The 21,245-nt window shown below is 43.7% G+C and overlaps 1 protein-coding gene across 1 annotated transcript in view; it reads right to left on the bottom strand.

Moving 5' to 3' along the window:
• Positions 1–1,129: 1,129 nt before the first annotated feature.
• LOC115142880 (matrilin-4-like) overlaps positions 1,130–21,245 on the bottom strand; it is a 52,960-nt gene continuing 32,844 nt past the window's right edge. Inside the window, exons 7-13 of the mRNA XM_065000715.1 lie at positions 11,996–12,013; positions 11,779–11,901; positions 11,554–11,676; positions 10,596–10,712; positions 1,951–2,355; positions 1,459–1,611; positions 1,130–1,266 (exon numbers count right to left, since the gene is read on the bottom strand). Coding sequence (XP_064856787.1) covers positions 1,130–1,266; positions 1,459–1,611; positions 1,951–2,355; positions 10,596–10,712; positions 11,554–11,676; positions 11,779–11,901; positions 11,996–12,013 — 1,076 coding nt within the window. The remainder of the gene's footprint in view (positions 1,267–1,458; positions 1,612–1,950; positions 2,356–10,595; positions 10,713–11,553; positions 11,677–11,778; positions 11,902–11,995; positions 12,014–21,245) is intronic.

Genomic DNA, 21,245 nt, shown 5'->3' with positions numbered 1-21,245 from the left:
CAGTCGGAGCTCGTTTTTTCCCTCTAGAGTTCCCAATTGTTTTGAACGCAGCAATAATCCCAACCCATACTGATTGTCATAGCTATCCACCATGCATGAATCTGCAGTTAGCTAAAGTTAACCAACAAGGCTCAGTGTTAGCTAGCTCGCTAACATTAGGCTATAACTAGCAAGGCAAATTGCTTTCTGAGATACTAATGTTACTGCACAGATCAAACAAGTAACGTTAGCTAGCTAGCCAACCGTACACTTTAATTCGCAATGAAAACAACTTTCTGACAAAATTATAAACTTATATCTGAATGTTGCTAGCTAGATTATCTTACCCGTATGCATGGATGAATGCTTCTCCCTCTCTGTCACGGATGCCATGGTTGCCCTTAGTTTGAAGATGGAATCCAGAGACAGGTGTTTTATAAAACAGCCTTCTGTGTGTTCTCTTTTTGACTTCCTCCACATTTTTGCAATCAAATGCCAGAATTCTTTCCATCTCCTTAGCTATCATACTCTGCTTCCACCGGGTATTCCACTGATTTCAAAACTCGGTCAACTTCTTCCGTAACAACAACACTGTTGATCTCCATTTCAGAAGACTATAATGTCTGATTCATTGAAAATGTTTTTACGTAAATCAGGGATTTTCTCATGTTCTGATTCATTTTCAGTCAGAGAGAGTCAGCATGGCACGATTGTCCTCCAGAAAGTGGAGGGCATTAGCAACACTTTTGCACTTCTTCATGATATCTTTCACAAAAAGCCACGGTAGAAAGGATTACCTGCACATGCTACATGGCAGACGAATCCGAACTCATCTCTCGGTATGTCCAGCCGATCCATTATCTCAGCCAATTATGGCTAGCGGAAAGGGTCCCCTTTTTCCGGGGCTAAAGGTTAGTAATTTAACAATTGTATTCGTATTTACAGATGGCATACAAGTTTGTTATTAAGGCACATGAAAGTTCACATTTTCCGGAAGGCATTTCTGCCAAAAACGCATTTTGATCAAAAATAAATGTTTCAGTTAAAATAGTTATCCTGTGAAGTTATGACGTGATTTTCCTGAAACGAGTCACATATATAGTAATTGGTCATGCTACAACAGGGAAAAGACAAGCTACAAAGTGCACCTTTAATGAACATGTGCAGTATATAGAAGGATATGTTTTGTTTTCAGCTGCTCCAGAGTGGACATTGTTGCTTGCTGGAACTCAACCAGACTCTCACAGGCACATGGGTCTTTCACCTCAATCTCTCCCTGGCTCTCCTCTGAAACACACACAATTTTTTTTTACTATCTTTGTGGGGTCCATGACAGACAGACAGACAGACAGACAGACAGACAGACAGACAGACAGACAGACAGACAGACAGACATTGCCTGACTGTAGATTGTGTTCTAAAATAACATGTTCTAATGTGTTGTGATTTGTGATTAGCTTTGATCAAAGAATACAGTACCTGCACAGACATTGAGCTTGAGGTTCTCGGCTATCTGGTTGATGAAAGTGAAGTCAGTGGTATAGAAGAAGTGCTTGTCTAGTGGCTCTGAGGCAATCTCACGCAGCTCATCCTCCACGGCCTTCCCAACACCAACAGCATACATGGTGATACCTGACAAGGAGGACAACACACTATGTCACAAAAATGTTGGATGAAGTCCTAAATTGTATTTAATTGCAAGAACTGTTTTGTTGAAACAGCCAGTAACACACCAAAGTAGCGAATGGCAGCCGATTTGGACACATTTATTGTCTGTAAGTAGTACGTATTACACTTTAAAGAAAAAGTTATTAAACTGTTTTCATGTATGAACCAATTGATTCCATATTTCCTAATCATGTTATATGAGCTCTTATCAAAGCAAGATATTCTTATTTTAATGCAATCTTTGTCATTCCCTTGGTTTATGTAAACATTACTGCAGGCACTTTATAAGTTTATGTCACTGACCTTCTTCTTTGGCCTTCTTGGCCCACTCAGTGATGTCGTCCTGAGAGCGGCCGTCAGTGAAGACCAGGCCCACGCGAGGGATGTTCTTGCGGGCACCCTCGGCCTCCAAGAAGCTGTTCTCCATCATGTGCTTGAGGGCCAGGCCCGTCATGGTGCCCTTCTCCATGTACTCCACGTTCATCACCGCCTTCTTGATGTCATCTGCCTTCTCGTACATTTTGAGGGCGAACTCTGTGCGCACGTGGCTGGAGTACTGCACTAGGCCCACTCGAGTCCCATGGGCGGAGACATCCAGGGAGTCCACCACCTGGTTGACAAACTGCTTGACTAGCTCAAAGTTCTGGGGACGCACGCTCTTGGAGCCATCGATGAGGAGGACCAGGTCAATGTTGGCCGATCTGCAGGCTGGGTGGGACATTAGGGTAATCAGGGCCCTTTTCATACAGTAACATGCCCCTTTCATTTACCATGCATGGATTGTAGGTCTTCCATAAAGCACTGTGGGATGTGCAGTTATTATTATGCATTTTACCAGATCGGCATTGTAAAAGAGAATTTGTTCTCAATGACTTACCTGGCTAAATATTTTTATTTTGCAAGAGCTGGATTTATTTGTAGGTTATGTCATTTCAGTTGCAAGGCTCAAGCCACGCCCACCTGACAATACAGCTCAGTTCAGCTTTCATTTGATTTTGTTTGAGAAGTGGATTATCGATTTGTCAAGTAATTGTCACGTCACCGATTGAACTGACAATATTCATACGATTACCTGTGCAAACCACATTTTCTCTTGGGCTTTACTATCTTGGAGAAGTGTGTAACTATGTCTCAAAAGGATGGGGGTATTGTCAGAAATCGTAGACATGGGGGTTCTATTTTTACAAAGCTAGCGCAATGATAAATCTTAGCGCTGGCGGTATGGCTATAGGTCTGGGGGTGTATCAAAAATATTTGAGCTATTATCACAGGGAATTGAGTAGCCAGCAATAGCCAGTAGCTGGCAGTGGCGCGAAAGGGTTGGGTTGAACTCATTATAGGTGTGAAGAGGGCTTAAAACTCACAGGCCAATCAATGCTGTTCACTGCTTAATACGGCATGCCGTTGTCTCAAGTTCTGTAGGTTACTGACGGTCTTTGTGTTGTCTTAATTCGGCCGGGGGCACGGAATAGTCTCTTTATAGTCCATTGTGGATTGATATAGTTTAATACATAGCAGCATACCACCCTGCATCCCACTGCTGGCTTGCCTCTGAAGCTAAGCAGGGTGGATCTGGGCCAGTCCCTGGATGGGAGACCAGATGCTGCTGGATCTGGTGCTGGAGGACTAGTACGGGGGACTCTTCCCTCCGGTCTAAGGAAATCCCAATTCCCAAGAGCAGTGAAGGGGACATTGCCCTGCGTAGGGTGCTGACTTTCAGATGTGACATTAAACAGGTGTCCCTGACTCTTTGTGATCATTCAAAAATCCCATGGCACTTATTGTAAGATTAGTGGTGTTAACCCTGGTGTCATGTCTAAATTCCCAACCTGGTCCCATTCCATCATGGCCACCTAATCATCCCCCTCATTCCAAATCGGCATATATCACTTCTAAACTGATGTGTGATGAGTGTTCTGGCACAAAAATGGTTGCTGTGCATCACCCAGGTGGGTGCTATACATTGGTACATTGGTTTCCCTCTACTATGCAAAGTGCTTTGAGTACCTCAGTTGGTAGAAAAGAGCTATATTAATTATTACAATAACCAGTAATAGCAACAGTGAAAAACATGGTTTTATATGATTGAATATGTCTGGCGTGTATTTGGTAACCGGACAAGAGCCGCTCTTTGGAAATGGGGATGGATACAAGCCGACTGGAGTAGCCTATGCACTGCAGGTATGCCTATGTGAAATGTGAATAATGTAAAAGCCTCAAGAGTAAACCATTTTAGAAACCTTTTATGGATAGGCTACTTGGCTAATGCATGTCCAGGATAAAAAAAGACACCAGACGCATTGCTATTGAACCAGCTTCGTTATAGTAGGTTAGCATATACGGGCTTGCTTTTTAATCAAACAAAACGTAAAACAAGCAATTGTTAGACATGTACACATATACAGGTTTAAAATAGCATTTGGCACTGATGAACGCCTAATTTGGAACGCAGTGACTGTACAGTAACATGCTATACATAACGTCAGACCTCAGGCTATGCGCTTCACAGCGCTCTATGGGTTTTGAATGGAAGCCATTCTGAACATAATTACAGTGCGCTAACAAGATGTTGCCCAATCACTCCCGCTAATTGGGTAACTTTTGCTAATGTTTTGTTGACTCAGTGACGGAAATGCTATAAATTAAGAGGACTCGCCACGTTCAAAAGGGTTTATGCAGATTGAACTTTCTAGTTTTTCATTTTCTTTCACTTAATATACTTTGCCATATCCCTTGAAGTATGGTGGGCGGCTAGTCTAGCCAGCAATAAAGGCATTCAAGCAAAAAAACAACACTGTCAGAAATCTTAAAGTAAATGATGTTGTCACATCGTTGTTCAGTGATGACAGTACTCCGTCTGAAGGTCATAATCCATTTCTTAATGTATTTGATGATGTGTTTTGAATATCTTGGTAAAATAGTGTTATTCTATCATTTATGTATTCAAATAACTACCGTTTTCTTAAACTGAACATTACTAATGTTGTGTGAGATAGAACCTTCCCACTGGTTGAATCAACATTGAATAAAAATATTCCAAAACATGCATCCTGAACTTTATGTCCTGAATACAAAGTGTTATGTTTGGGGCAAATCCAATACAACACATTACTGAGTACCACTCTTCATATTTAAAGTTGCTTACTTTACCACATTCTTTTCAGTATTATTTTAGTGCCTTGTAGCAAACAGGATGCATATTTTTGTTCTGTACAGGCTTCCTTCTTTTCACTCTGTCAATTACGTAAGTATTGTGGAGTAACTACAATGTTGTTGATCCATGTTCAGTTCTCTCCCATCACAGCCATAACATCTGTAACTGTTTAAAAATCCCCATTGGCCTCATGGTGAAATCCCTGAGCAGTTTTCCTTCCTCTCCGGCAACTGAGTTAGGAAGACTCCTGTAGTTAATGGGTGTATTGATCCCATATCCAAAGTGTAATTAATAGCTTCACCATGCTCAAAGGGATATTCCATGTCTGCTTTTTTTCATTTTCACCAATAGGTGAAATTAGTTATTTAAAACTGAATTATTCTGTCAATATAATAATAAACATACAATAACAGTCTAAGGTTTGGAAACACCTACTCATTCAAAGGGTTTTTCTTTATTAGGACTATTTTCTACATTGTAGAATAATAGTGAAGACATCAAAACTATAAAATAACACATATGGAATCATGTAGTAATTAAAAAAGTGCTAAACAAGTTTACATACACCTTAGCCAAATATATGTAAACTCAGTTTTTCACCATTCCTGACATTTAATCCTAGTAAATATTCCCTGATTTAGGTCAATTAGGATCACCACTTTATTTTAAGAATGTGAAATGTCAGAATAATAGTAGAGAATGATTTATTTCAGCTTTAATTTATTTCATCACATTCCAAGTGGGTCAGAAGTTTACATACACTCAATTACTATTTGGCAGCATTTCTTTTAAATTGTTTAACTTGGGTCAAACGCTTCCACAAGCTTCCCACAATAAGTTGGGTGAATTTTGGCCCATTCCTCCTGACAGAGCTGGTGTAACTCAGGTCAGGTTTGTAGGCCTCCTTGCTCGCACACGCTTTTTTCAGTTCTTTAGCTAAATAGCCCAGAATTGTAGCCTACTCCCGACCATCACGTTGTACAGTGCCATATTTTCTGTTCCATCCTAACGGAAACCCAGAGCAAAATTTCTTAATCAGTCCCATATACTATGTTTTTACAAAAAAAGGTTTTGTACAGCCACTATTGAAGGCTGTCAAATGTTTCTCAAAGATGCTCTCTGGTGGTCAAACTAGCACTAACTAGCATTCATGTTACCAGTGGGTGGCACTTAAATAACGTGCCATAGAATTATGCGGCACCACGCAAGCTTTGCTGCAGTACGCTGCAACTTTTAAAGGACGAACCACTGTAGTCATCCTTTGCCTTGATGACAGCTTTGCACACTCTTGGCATTCTCTCAACCAGCTTCATGAGGAATGCTTTTCCAACAGTCTTGAAGGAGTTCCCACATATGCTGAGCACTTGTCTGATTATGCTTCACTCTGCGGTCCAACTCATCCCAAACCTCAGGTGTGTTTTGGGTCATTGTCCTGTTGAAAAATAAATGATAGTCCAACTAAGCACAAACCAGATGAGATGGCGTATCGCTGCAGAATGCTGTGGTAGTCATGCTGGTTATGTGTGCCTTGGATTCTAAATAAATCACTGACAGTGTCAACAGCAAAACACCCCCACACCATCACACTCCTCCTCCATGCATCACAGTGGGAACCACACATGCGGAGATCCTCCGTTCACTGACTCTGCGTCTCACAATGACATGGCGGTTGGAACCAGAAATCTCTCATTTGTAATTATCTGACCAAAGTACAGCTTTCCACCAGTCTAATGTCCATTGATTGTGTTTCTTGGCCCAAGCAAGTCTCTTCTTCTTATTGGTGTCCATTAGTAGTGTTGTTTTTTTGCAGCAAAATCGACCATGAAGGCCTGATTCATGCTGTCTCCTCTGAACAGTTGATGTTGTTACTTGAACTCTGTGAAGCATTTATTTGGGCTGCAATCTGAGGTACAGTTAACTCTAATGAACTTGTCCTCTGCAGCAGAGGTAACTCTGGGTCTGTCACGACTTCCGCCAAAGTCGGTTCCCCTCCTTGTTCGGGCGGCGTTCAGCGGTCGACGTCGCTGGTCTTCTGCCATCGCTGATCCACCTTTCATTTTCCATTTGTTTTGTCTTGTTTTCCCACACACCTGGTTTACATTCCCTCATTACATGACGTGTATATAACCCTCTGTTTCCCCCATGTCTGTGTGGAATTGTTTGTTGTTAAGTGTATGTGTATTATAGACTGGTTTGCGACGGGTTATTTCAACCTATATTTTGTTTTTCTGGGTGCAGTCGGTTTTGCCTCATTAAACTGCTCCGCTTATTACCCAGTTCTGCTCTCCTGCGCCTGACTTCCCAGCAGCCATACGCACCTCTTACAGGGTCTTCCTTTCCTGTGGCGGTCCTCAAGAGAGCCAGTTTCATCATAGCGCTTGATGTTTTTTTGTGACTGCACTCAAAGTTCTTGAAATGTTCCAGATTGACTGACCTTCATGTCTTAAAGTAATGATGGACTGTCGTTTCTCTTTGCTTATTTGAGTTGTTCTTGCCATAATATGGACTTGGTTTTTTACCACAACTGATTGGCTCAAACGCATTAAGAAAGAAATTCCACAAATTAAATTTAACAAGGCACACCTGTAACCTCTCTGGGATATGTGGGACGCTAGCTAAATGCAGAGCGCCAAATTCAAATAAATTACTGAAATTAATCAATTAATCAAACTTTCATTAAATCACACATGCAAGATAGCAAATTAAAGCTACACTTGTGAATCCAGCCAACATGTCAGATTTCAAAAAGGCTTTTCGGTGAAAGCAAACGATGCTATTATCTGAGGATAGCACCTCCGTAAACGCAGAAATAAAAATATAATTCATGCCTTACCTTTGACGAGCTTCTTTTGTTGGAACTCCAATATGACCCATAAACATCACAAATGGTCCCTTTGTTTGCATAATTCCGTCGATATATATCCGTCGATATTGGCGCGTTTGATAGAGAAAAACACCGGTTCCAACTTGCGCAACGTGACTACAAAATATCTCAAAAGTTACCTGTACTTTGCCAAAACATTTCAAACTACTTTTGTAATACAACTTTAGGTATTTTTTTACGTAAATTATCGATAAAATTGAAGATGGGATGATCTGTGTTCAATACAGGAAGAAAACGAACTGTAGCAATGCTTTCTGGTCACGCTCCTCCATCTAACAGTACACTTCAAGTGACCCTCGTTCAAGGATGGCCGTACTTCTTCATTACACAAAGGAATAACCTCAACCAATTTCTAAAGACTGTTGACATCCAGTGGAAGCGATAGAAACTGCAAGAAGGTCCCTTAGAAATCTGGATTCCCATTGAAAAGAGAGTGACCCCAAAACAAAACAAAATCTGAATGGTTTGTCCTTGGGGTTTCGCCTGCTAAATAAGTTCTGTTCTACTCACAGACATGATTCAAACAGTTTTAGAAACTTCAGAGTGTTTTGTCTACTAATAATATGCATATCTTATCTTCTAGGGATGAGTAGCAGGCAGTTGAATTTGGGCATGCATTTCATCCGGACGTGAAAATACTGCCCCGTCACCAAGAAGTTAATTGAAATGCATTCCAGGTGACTCCCTCATGAAGCTGGTTGAGAGAATGCCAAGACTGGGCAAAGCTGTCATCAAGGTTAAGGGTGGCTACTTATAAGAATGTCAAATATAAAACATTTTGATTTGTTTAACACTTTTTTGGTTACTACATGATTCTATGTGTGTTATTTCTTAGTTTGATGTCTTCACTATTATTCTACAATGTAGAAAACAGTAAACATAAAGAAAAAGCCTTGAATGAGTAGGTGTCCAAACTTTTGACTGGTACTGTTAAAAGGCCATATGTGGTTTAAAAACATTTGTATCATTTCAAAGAAGAAACAATTACATTTGACATTCAACTGAATGTCTGAAATGCCACTGAAATATATAGATTCCATAGATTTACTCTCATTATACTATTGTTAATGTGCTATAATACAGTCAAAATTTGAAGGATTATTTAAAATTCAAAACGAGTTGAGTATTTTACTCCATTATGCAGCTATTACATTTACAGAACTTTATTTTTGACCTTTTATCAATTTTGACGACCTTTGCTAATTTCCTTTCTGGAGCACGTTAGATACTGTATCCAAGATACTACAGAGAGTCAACTGAATAGAAGTAGTTGTATAGAGCTATTGCATCATGGGGTGTATTCATTATGCCGATTTGGTTGCAATACATCTCTTAAATGGAAGCAAATGGAACGAAACCGGACCTAGCTGAATTTGTCCAATAGAAACTCTTGTTTTAGTACACAACTGTTTGAACTAATGATTAAACCTCTGGTGAACCACATGAGATGTACACTCTTAGGAAAAAAAGGTGCTAAGTAGAACCCTTTGCAGAGAGTTCTACCAAGAACCCTTTTATCTTTGAAGGGTTCTTCCTAGAACCCTCTATGAACAGTTCCACCAGTCTTATTAGCCTTTAACATTCAACTCTCTTAGTGATGAGTCATTCGCGAATGAACACTGTTTTTGAACAGATCTTTTTGGTGAACGTCGGGAACCGACTCGCATCTGTGAAAGAGCTGTTCATTTGGTTCGCTGATTTGCATACTGCTACTACTGCTTTTTGAGCTCCAGACAACGACTTTCTGTAGATAAGTTCTGTGAAGATGGTAATTCCCCACTGCAGGAACAATAGGCAGTGAGAAGAGAGCCTTATTATGGTCCATGCAACATTTTTGCAAGCTATCTAATTTCATCAGGTAAAATGTATTTGAACACAGATTTCATGATCTGACATAATGATAGGCAACCTTTTAGGCTTTACACTACAAATGAGTTATTTTTCATGGTTTTTCATACATTTTTAATCACTACTGAATGACGAGCCGTTTGGGAGCCAAATGAATGCCTCATTTAGGTGAGCAGAGCCAAAAGATCCGGCTTATGGAAAATATTTTGAATGCCCATCAATACTCTTTATGACAATACCTTACATATATCATAAGGTATTTATTTGAGGGCCTTGTTATACCCTAACAGTGGTCAAACTCCTGGTTTTACAACTCCTGGTTTACAAATCACATTGCGCTGGCATGTAAAGTGATGAGTAATTCTTATTGGAATCCAGCCAGAGTCAGGGTATCCAATAATTGGAACTTTCAATCACCCACAACATGCATTCAGAATGACTGCCAGGGTAGGAAAGACTATCTAAAGCATCTAAACTGGTACAACCATCTAAGTAATGGGTGCAATACATCAAACTCCTAACAGGTTGGATTAGTTTAGAAAAATGTATGTTATTTATCTTTGTGTAGCATATGATTAAATCAACCAACCAATGTACACTACCGTTTAAACTTTTGAACACCCAGAGGCCCATGGGGCGACGCATAATTGGCCCAGCGTCGTCTGGGTTAGGGGAGGGTTTGGCTGGCAGGGCCATTCTTGTGTCATCGCGCACTGGGCGCAGTGCACGCCGACACAATGGTGCGGCTGGCTTCCGGGTTGGATGGGCATTGTGTTAAGAAGCAGTGCGGCTTGGTTGGGTTGTGTTTCGGGGAACAACCTTCATCTCTCCCGAGTCCGTATGGGAGTTGCAGCGATCAGACAAGACTGTAACCACTACCAATTGGATACCACAAAATTAGGGAGAAAAAGGGGGTGAAAAAAAAAAGTTCTAGGTAGAACCCTTTGCCTTAAAAAGAACCCTTGTCTTCCAAAAAGGGTTCTTCAGGTGAGGAGAAAGAACCATTTTGGAAGTGAGGGTGTTAACATTATTGTATTTAGTGGGTGTGTGAAGTATACTTACTTCGGCAGCCCTTGCCATCCTCTGCCAGTAGCTGTCCCTCAGGGCAGATGCAGTAGTAGGAGTCTGGTGTACTGATACACTGGTGCTCACAGCCATGCTCCACTGTGTTACACAGGTCTGTGGAGGGACAAACACACACGGACACTCTGACAAACTGGGGGGCAGTGGACGAGAAGTGTGTGGTGTCATAGGTCCAGTCCAGGATCGATGGAACGCCGTGAGGGACAGCACAAGGATGCCGTTATTGGTACCATTCTAAAAAGCTGATGCTAACAACGTGCACATTTTATACAATGTCTAATGTGGTTACTAAAATCCAATTTGGATATATTTGGCTGTTTTTGCAGCATAATATTTAGATATTGTCCTTTTCGGGTGTAGAAAAATGTTTGCTAAATGCTCATTCCATTTGTAAAAGCTGAAAGCATAGATAGCCAGTAATTGCATTCTGGTTACCAATGCAGTTAAAAAGTAACTAGATAGCATAAGAGCAAGATAATGTTATTTGATTGTGACCAACAGCATAGGTGTTTCTATAATAAACAGACCTTCGTTCAAATAGTATTTGTATTGTTTTGAATACTTTAGCTGCTTTCGATTGAGCTGACTTGGAGCACTTGAACTGACATAGTGCCAAAAGTGCAAATGTCGCCCACCTGGCATTCCAATCATGCTCAAAGAAAAAACATACTATTTGAACTCAGATCAGAAATATGAACAAAGTCCTGTTGTGTCCAAGTAATAAGGACCAAAAATAAGACCTTTAATCTTCAAAACCTATTTTCAAGTGTATGTTAATGCTGGGTCTCAAGCTTGATAAACACGGAATAGTACATACTTTAGGTTTATTGCGCTTGCAATGTTCACCGCAAATCTCACCCAGCAGCTGCCTCAAATATTCTGCCCCTAGCTACAGTAAATACATTCTACTGTTGGGCCTGATGATGGCCTCACTAACTTGTGCAGGTCTTCTTGTCATCGTGGAGCTTAAAGCCAGCGCTGCAGTCACAGGTGAAGGCTCCAGGGGAGGGGATACAGATCTGCTCACAGTCATGCTTCCCCTCAGCACACAGGTCTATCACTGGGTCATACAAACAGAGACACTGATTATTGCTTGAAGGGAAGGTTGTAGTTTCATATCTGGGCTTCCTCAATGGTTTGGCCTGATGATGGCTTCACTAACTTGTGCAGGTAATCTTGTCATTGTTGAGGGTGTAGCCAGTCTTGCAGTTGCAGGTGAAGGTGCCCAGAGAGGTGATACAGATCTGCTCACAGTCATGCTTCCCCTCAGCACACAGGTCTATCACTGTATTATAAAAAACAGAAACAATGATTACTGCTTGAAGGGAAGGTTGTGGTTAATGCCCAGAGTTCTATTGTTTGAGACCTTCTATACCAACCTGGGCTCTCAAGTATTCCTAAGGAAGACACGATCATTCATCTTGGGGATTTTATTGCCAGTCGGCCAGGACCACAACATTTGGAGAGGAATGATTGGGAAAGAAGGTGTCAGCAAACCAACTCAAATGGAGTTATTCCCCTAACCAAATGTGTAGAACATAATCTTATCACCAACACATTCTTCCATCAGAAAAAAACAAATATCCTGGATTTATCCCCACTCTGGCATATCATTGACCATGTCTTTGTCTGAGGCAAGGAACTCTTCAAACCAAAGTACAACTGTCGAGACGGAGATCCTCAACCAAACCCTTCAGCGAATCATAAATTAAGACCTAGGAAAACCACTTAGGAAGGAGCCTATAAGAGAGAGAATGGAACCAGCAGAGAAGAGGGGAAAACTATCTCTGGAAGATGGCCACCGAGAGAGAGGAGCTATCCAGGAAGAACCACTAAGACGGTGACAAGCCCGTGACTTTTTGTTGTAGTTTAATGATAAGCCTATTGTGTTCCGGTTTCATCCGGAGAAGAAGATGTATGTTTTTCCTTGGAAGATTTTCATTGATTATGTTGGACTGTTTGTGTTGACCAAATGCCCTCAATATAGAACTGTGTTCAATCAAGAAAACCTATTCCTGACTCGTCTATTCCACCTTCCCGCTTTAGAGTGACGCCCAATTACTTGGTCCGCTCACATTGGTGGAGGATACGGGCATTAGGTGGACGAGTGACACAAGGATAAGTGAGTAAATCAAGATTCTTCCAGTAGACCCGGAGGAACCATTCAAGAACGATGGATAACGCCCTACTACAACAATTGATCACGGCACAGCAGACAACCATAGAACTCCTGCAACAACAGCTGAGCCGTCGAGAAGAACCTAGAGTTAAGCCAAGAGCGGCTGCTCACGCCATCTTACCTCGTCTCTCCAAGGAGGATGATATTGAGGCCTTCCTCATGACCTTCGAAAGGACGGCCACCTTGGAAGAGTGGCCGCCCACTGAATGGGCGAGCGCATTAGCCCCTCTTTTGACCGGGGTGGCTCAGGAAGCCTATTTTGACCTGGATTCCCGCGAAGCTGCGGACTATGGGCGACTAAAAACCGAGATCCTGTCCCGGTACCAGCTGACTGCCAGAGATAGGGCTGTAAAGTTCCATCAATGGACCTGTACAGCTGATCAACCCGTCCGTGCCCAGATCTTCGCATTAATACGACTGACGAAACAGTGGCTAGAACCTGGAAAGGGAGTAGGACAGGTGATAGAGACTCTCGTAGTGGACAAGATATTGAGAGAATTACCCAGTGACTTAAAAAGGGTTGTGGGGCAAGCCAACCCGTTGTCAGCCGACGACATAGCCCAGGCGGTGGAAACATATCGGTCTACAGGGGAGTTGTTAAAAAGTGACAAGGAGGAACGGAAGGAGTCTTTCAATCCCGTACCACGACTCACCCCGGCGCGCACGCCACCGAAACGTCCAAGCCCCCCCCGGAGGTGGGAGAAGTCAGCCACCACACAGCAGGGTCGGTGTTATAAATGTCAGTCTCCCAACCATTATGCCCCACAATGTCTTAGCAAGGATGAGCCCATGGTCACGGAGTCATCACTGCCTACCCCCACACATCCCGTTTTGAGGGGGCAGGATCAACACTGTTGGTTAGCAGAGATAGCCCCAGCCTCAGAGATTCCGGTGCGAGTCGAAGGACAAGATGCGGTAGCTATTCTCGACTCGGGAAGTATGGTTACGTTAGTAGAGGAGCGGATGGTGACCTCCGCAACACTGCTACCAGACAAAGTAGCCGTATCCTGTATCCATGGAGACACCCACTATTACCCCACTGTGAATCTGCCTATTCTCACTCCAAAAGGAATGTGTACAGTCAGGGCCGGGAAAGTGAAGCTGAAGGTGCCATTATTGATCGGGAGAGACTGTCCCCTATATAAGGAGCTTCGGCAGATGACGTTATGCACGGGAAGAAGGGGGACAGGAAAGAAGAGAAAATCCAAGCCTGAGGTAGTAGTCCTACAAGGAGACGTAGCCGCGTCTTCGTCCTCTGCAGCAGAGGAAGAAATAGCGACCCAACGTTTACGACAGATATTCCAGGAAACCACCGATGAAGACACATGTGAAGGGCTATACACAACGCAGGAAGGAAGGAGCAACCAGGCGCTAAGGGATATATTTGAAGCTCCATCCGAGGAGGGAACCTGGAAGGGATTCTCCTCAGTCACCCCTGATGGGGATGTGGAACAACCTCCACATCCCTCTACCGAGGTCGACCTTCCCCCAATTAAAGGGACAGTTCGGCACCTCGCAGCATAGAGACCCAGACCTAAGGGAGGCCATGAGGAAGGTGAAGGTGATCGACGGGAGGAACGTCGACGGATCAGGTGAGCCCACTCTTCCTTACTATGCAATCAGGCGGGGTCTCTTATACTGGGTCGTACGATGAAGGGGGGAAAACCAGGAATTACTAATGGTGCCTAGGCCATACAGGGATACAGTTCTACAGTTAGCCCATTCCCACGTCCTAGGAGGACACCTGGCATGAGACAAGACTATTGACAGAATCATGCAGAGATTCTATTGGCCCCGGGTCACCCGGGATGTGGCCAGGTATTGTAGGACGTGTGATCAATGTCAACGTACAGCCCCACGGCCACACCTACCCTTTGATTCCTCTCCCCATCATAGAGACTCCCTTTGAACGCATAGCTATGGACCTCGTAGGACCCCTCCCAAAATCCGCCAGAGGACACGAGTACATCCTAGTGGTTATAGATTACGCTACCAAGTTCCCGGAGGCCATACCCCTGCGTAACATGTCGTCAAAGGGAATTGCCAAGGAGTTATTCCTGATGTTCTCTCGTGTGGGCCTCCCCAAGACTATCTTAACTGATCAAGGAACCCCGTTCATGTCCCTGTTGATGAAGGACTTGTGTCGGTTATATCAGATTCAACAGATACGTACAAGCATATTCCACCCTCAAACAGACGGGTTGTGTGAACGCTTGAACAAAACGATTAAAAGCATGTTGAGAAGAGTGGTGTCCCGAGACGGGGAAAACTGGGACATGCTTCTCCCACACTTAATGTTTGCCCTGCGAGAAGTACCCCAGGCATCTACTGGATTCTCTCCGTTTGAATTGCTCTATGGCAGACCCTGTCGAGGAATCCTCGACTTTGCCAAGGAGACCTGGGAGACCCAACCATGCCCCTTTCGATCCACAATAGAACACGTTACCCTGATGAGAGACCGCCTGTCAACAGTGTGGCCCATAGTCAAGGAGCATATGGAGAAGGCCCAAAGGACCCAAGGCCGGGCCTATGATAAGTCTGCGACCCCCCGTGAGTTCACCGTGGGAGAGAAAGTGATGGTACTTGTGCCCACGGCCGAACATCGCTTGCTGGCGCAGTGGAGGGGGCCCTACGAGGTAATGAAAAGGGTCTCACCGGTCAATTACCTCATCAAGCAACCTGACAGGAGGAAGAAGGTCCAACTCTATCACATAAACCTGCTGAAGACGTACCATGGACGAGAGGAGGAGGTGGCTTTGATGGCCCTGGAGGGCAAAGGAAAAGAGGAGGCTCTACCACAGGTGCGCCGTGGCCAAACTCTCCTACCGGAGCAGTCAAGACAGCTAGACAAGCTGATTATGAACTTCGGTCTAATATTCTCTCCATTCCCAGGACAAACAGATGTCCTGTTCCACCATATCCACACTGAACCCGGCAAGAAGGTGCATATCCGCCCTTACAGGATTCCTGAGGCTCGCAGAGTCATCGCTAAGAAAGAGGTGAGGGAGATGTTGAGGATGGGTGTGATCGAGCCCTCGACGAGTAAGTGGTCCAGTCCCATAGTCCTGGTCCCCAAATCCGATGGTAGTATGAGACTCTGCAACGACTTTAGGGGCGTGAATGCCATCTCTACATTCGATGCGTATCCCATGCCCCCCGTGGATGAACTCTTGGAGCGCTTAGGAAAGGCCAAGTTCATCCCTACCCTGATTTGACGAAGGGATATTGGCAAGTGCCGGTGGCTCCGGAGGATCGCCCAAAGACTGCCTTCGCCACCCCAGAGGGGCTTTTCCAGTATGTGAGGATGCCCTTCGGACTGCACGGTGCCGCTGCAACCTTCCAACGCCTCATGGATGCCATTCTACGGCCCCATCAAGAGTATGCAGCGGCGTACATAGACGATGTGGTCATCCACAGCGAGGACTGGGATAGTCACCTCCTGCGATTACGGGCGGTGCTCGTGAGTTTGGAAGCCACAGGGTTGACAGCCAATCCAAATAAATGCTGCCTGGGCTTGTCCGAAGCGGAGTACCTGGGGTACACCGTGGGGAATGGGAAAATACGCCCACAGGCAGAGAAGACCAGGGCAATTCGTGACTGGCCTCGACCCCGGACCAAGCGAGACGTTCGGGCCTTCTTAGGGATAACAGGATATTATCGCCGTTTTATCCCGGGATATGCAACCATTGCCAACCCCCTCACAAACCTCATCAGGAAAAACCTGCCAAACCAGGTAGAGTGGAAAGACGAGACGGAAGAGGCCTTTCAATTGCTAAAAGATGGCCTGTGTTCTGATCCCGTTCTACAGGCTCCGGACTTCTCACAAGAGTTCATTGTGCAGGTCGACGCCTCGGATACAGGGCTCGGGGCCGTACTAGCTCAGGGTAAAGGTGAAGCAGAGAAGCCGATTCTCTTCATTAGTAGGAAGCTCAGCGATCGGGAACAGAGGTATGCGACCGTAGAGAAAGAGGCCTTAGCCATCAAGTGGGCCCTCGATTATCTCCGGTACTACCTACTGGGTCGGAGGTTTGCATTAGTTACTGACCATGCGCCCCTCACGTGGATGGCTGGTAAGAGAAACAATAACAACAGAATAGCCAGATGGTTTTTGTCTTTACAACCGTTCTCTTTCCATGTCATCCACAGGGCCGGATCGAGGAACGGGAATGCAGACGCGCTGTCCCGACGCGACCAAGACGGTGCGTCTGGTGCCCGACCCTCCGGTTCGGTCCTGGGGGAAGGTATGTGGAAGGACCACCAGAGGGCAGGCTGGGCTCATGGATAGTAGCCCAACAAGGCATGGGAGACAAGGTAACCAGAGGCAATTAAGCAGAGCTGACGGTACTAATGACATACTCTCCTTCCCCTATAAGAGAGAGAATGGAACCAGCAGAGAAGAGGGGAAAACTATCTCTGGAAGATGGCCACCGAGAGAGAGGAGCTATCCAGGAAGAACCACTAAGACGGTGACAAGCCCGTGACTTTTTGTTGTAGTTTAATGATAAGCCTATTGTGTTCCGGTTTCATCCGGAGAAGAAGATGTATGTTTTTCCTTGGAAGATTTTCATTGATTATGTTGGACTGTTTGTGTTGACCAAATGCCCTCAATAGAGAACTGTGTTCAATCAAGAAAACCTATTCCTGACTCGTTTATTCCACCTTCCCGCTTTAGAGTGACGCCCAATTACTTGGTCCGCTCACACATAGGTGTTATGGCCGTGTGAATAGTGATGGAAATGGCATCTTTTCTGGATCTGTTGGAGAGGTAGGCAAATTGGAGTGGGTCTGTTTGTACATGATCCAGCAATAAAGACTGCTTCCGTGCAAGAGGATTTTTGTTGGCTAATGATCTTGTACAGTTCTCCTTGGTGTTTGCTTGTGGCGGTATGTACACAGGTGTGATAACACGTGAATTCCCTCTGCATTTAGTGGGGTCGGCATTTTAGCATCAGGAACTCCAGGTTCGGAGAAACGGGAGCTCGAGATATTTTCAACTTTGTTTTACCAGGAATTGTTGATGAAGAAACATACCTCTCCCCCTACTCTTACCAGAAACCGCAGTTCGAACGATAAGGAAAAGGTAAAAGCCATCTGGTTGAATAGCAGTCGAGTGTATCGTCTGTAAGCCAGGTCTCTGTAAAAACACATCCTTCTGTGATTGAAGCCTTGCTCTGAGTTCAAAGTATTTTCCAGCGATTGGACATTGGCCATCAGGATACTTGGAAAAGGAGGCTGTGTAGCCCGTCCGACTAGCTTGGAGACCCCTTTTCTTCCTCTTCTTCATCCCCGGTGTTGCCTTTGGTCATTTTGTTTAACAGCAACATGTAAGTCCGCTGTGCGGTGAACAAAGGAGCAAACAAAGTATTTTATTTTATTTTTAAAAAGCCATAAAAAAAGCAATGTCGAGCAGGAACCGGGAAGACGCGCACCCTCCTCAGAGCCGCCATATGTCTCCAGTATGCACATGACAAAGCAATGCCTACCCACTTTAGAAGAAGACTTTGCAAAGACGTACACACTCCTGGGTCTGGCCCTGAACAAAAAAAAAGACACAAATCATCCACTAAGCCCCACCAGACAATACAACACCGGTGACAACAATACTTCTTGACAATACCAGACTACAAAGGTCACAACAATATATGTTGACAATACCACCCGTGTAAATGTGGATCACTTTCGGTACCTTGCCAACTTTCTCTCCTCCAAAGCTGACATAGATGTGAAAATACACCACCTCCTAAAATGTGTCAGTGGAGCCTTTGACAGACATGGGAAATTTGTCTTTGATGATTGTGATATCTAAACTAAAGTCCTCATTTACAAAAGCCGTAGTTCTCTACACCCTACTGTATGGGGAAACCTGCACCAACTCCTGCAACGGCTCTTGTACTCCCAGCTTAACATAGGGCAGTGGGGCCCGCAGGACGATGGAAAAATCACTACAAGCACAAAATCAGGACCAACCGGAAAAAGTTCCCCATCCACACCACTAACTAGGAGGACATTTACGTTGGACAGAATCACATGTGAGGAAGACCATCCACATTCCTACAAGATCTCGGCTGGATCGCGGAAGACGAGTGGCAACAACGTAATGAGAGCTTCATCATCCACCACCATCACACACTGCAGCAGAATCTGTATCTCTCGGATTGGCCTTCAGCCTGTCTAACGACCCAACAAACAGGACCCAACAGGAGGACAATTATTCTCAACCCACATATGGTAAACTAGCCATCCTGGAAAATGTGCTTGTTCTTTTTTTTGCTTTGTTACAGGCTAGATCAAACAATGATGGGGTGACACAAAGTTAGGCCAGATAACATATTTACATTTGGATTCTTAAGGAAATGTTCAGTGGGTTAAAAGGTCAAATCTGGTGAAAATGGGAGTAATGGAAATAGTCATAGATTTCTGTTAAATATCCAGAAATTCACAACAAAAACTTAGTGGATTGTCAAACAAACACTTAGACTATGGAATGGATGCATTAATAGTTACTTTTCTTTAAGTTATATTTAAGGCATGCAGATATACAGAAAGGATAAATTCAGATGTTTTCAGCTACAGTTGTGGTCTGTAACACCACCGAGGACCCTTCTCAGATGATGTAGAGTCTCTGAGAAAACTGTGGGAGACCCCACTAAACCAGGATACTTTTTCCTCACAAGAATCTGACTTTCTGGGCCAGAGATATTGAAACTGTAATTTCTTATTTAATCTTTATTAGGACAGGGATTTCAATACTGGGAGTCAGTAAAAAAAGGTCCTCCAACAACAATTTGAAATGCCCTAGAGCAGGTATTCCCAAACTGGGGTACCGCGTAATGCCGTCGAGGGTATGGCAAATTAAAATGTGATCCATAAAAAGAAAAATAATCTTCACATTTTCAAACAGTACATTTATGTTTTCCAACGGGGATATACATTTGGGTGAGTTTCTTTTCTCGCCTGAGTAGCCTCGTTTCACTTCCAAAAATAAAATTAAACCATCTTGTGTTCAACGAATAACAACACAATGTCAAATACAGGTAGGAGCATATTGTCACATTTTTTTGAATCGAGAGACGAGCTTAGTTTTCTTTACTGCCCATAATTTTCACTTGTCTGACTGCTTGCATGATGACGAGTTTCTCACACAACTGGACTATTTTGGGTGATGTTTTTTCTCGCCTGAAGGATTTGAATTTGGGATTACAGGGACTCTCCTCAACTATATTCAATATGCGGGACAAAATTTGAGGCTATGATTAAGAAGTTGGAGCTCTTTTCTGTCTGCATTAACATGGACAGCACACAGGTCTTTCCACCATTGTATGATTTTTTTGTGTACAAATTAACTCAAGCTTATGGACACTGTCAAATGTGATATAGCGAAGCACCTGAGTGAGTTGGGTGCGCAATTATGCAGGTACTTTCCCGAAACGTGCGACACAAACAAATGGATTCATTATCCCTTTCATGCCCTGCCTCCAGTCCACCGATATCTGAATAAGAGAGCCTCATCGAAATTGCAACAAGCGGTTCTGTGAAAATGTAATTTAATCAGAAGCCACTGCCAGATTTCTGGATAGGGCTGCGCTCAGAGTTTCTTGCCTTGGCAAATCGCGCTGTTAAGACACTGATGCCCATTGCAACCATGTACCTATGCAAGTGTGGATTCTCAGCCCTCACTAGCATGAAAACTAAATACAGGCACAGACGGTGTTTGGAAAATGATTTAAGACTGAGACTCTCTCCAATACAATCCAACATTGCAGAGCTATGTGCATCCTTTCAAGCACACCCCTCTCATTAACCTGTGGTGAGTTATTCACATTTTTTTATGAAAAAAACAGGTTTTATACGCAAGATGGATAAATAAAGAGCAAATGATTGATTATTATTATTTTTGCCCTGGTCCTATAAGAGTTCTTTGTCACTTCCCATGAGCCGGGTTGTGACAAAAACTCACACTCATTCTTATATTTAATACATGTATCATATAGTGTGTGTGTGGCAGGCTTACAATGATGACAAAGAACAGCATTTGAGAGTGTGCTGACCCTGGTGCTAGAGGGGGTACGCAGCTGGAGGTTGAATGTTTGAAGGGGTACGGGACTATAAAAAGTTTGGGAACCACTGTCCTAGAGTCACCCATTCCTTACATTTAAAGTGTATTGTAGTTAATTCCACACAGAAGGTGCAAGGACATGAAAGGTAAATCAGCCTCTGTCTAGACACAAAATGAGTCTCCAGAGATAACCAACCCTATGAACAGGTTTGATAACTTGTCATTTTAAATCTTAACAGTGATGTTAGGTGAGTCTGAAGTTTGTGGAGCAGGGCTTTGTAAACAAAAAGAGCGTAATGGTGTAATCTACAAGACTTCAAAGAGGTCAAGCCAACATTTTGGTAAATAATACAGTGATGAGTAATACAACTGTCTCCTATGATAAGTCAAAGAG

The sequence above is a fragment of the Oncorhynchus nerka genome, linkage group LG15 (assembly GCF_034236695.1).
Source record: "Oncorhynchus nerka isolate Pitt River linkage group LG15, Oner_Uvic_2.0, whole genome shotgun sequence".
NCBI lineage: Eukaryota > Metazoa > Chordata > Actinopteri > Salmoniformes > Salmonidae > Oncorhynchus > Oncorhynchus nerka.
Note: the sequence above shows the minus strand (reverse complement) of the source record. Positions and strands in the feature narration are given on the sequence as shown.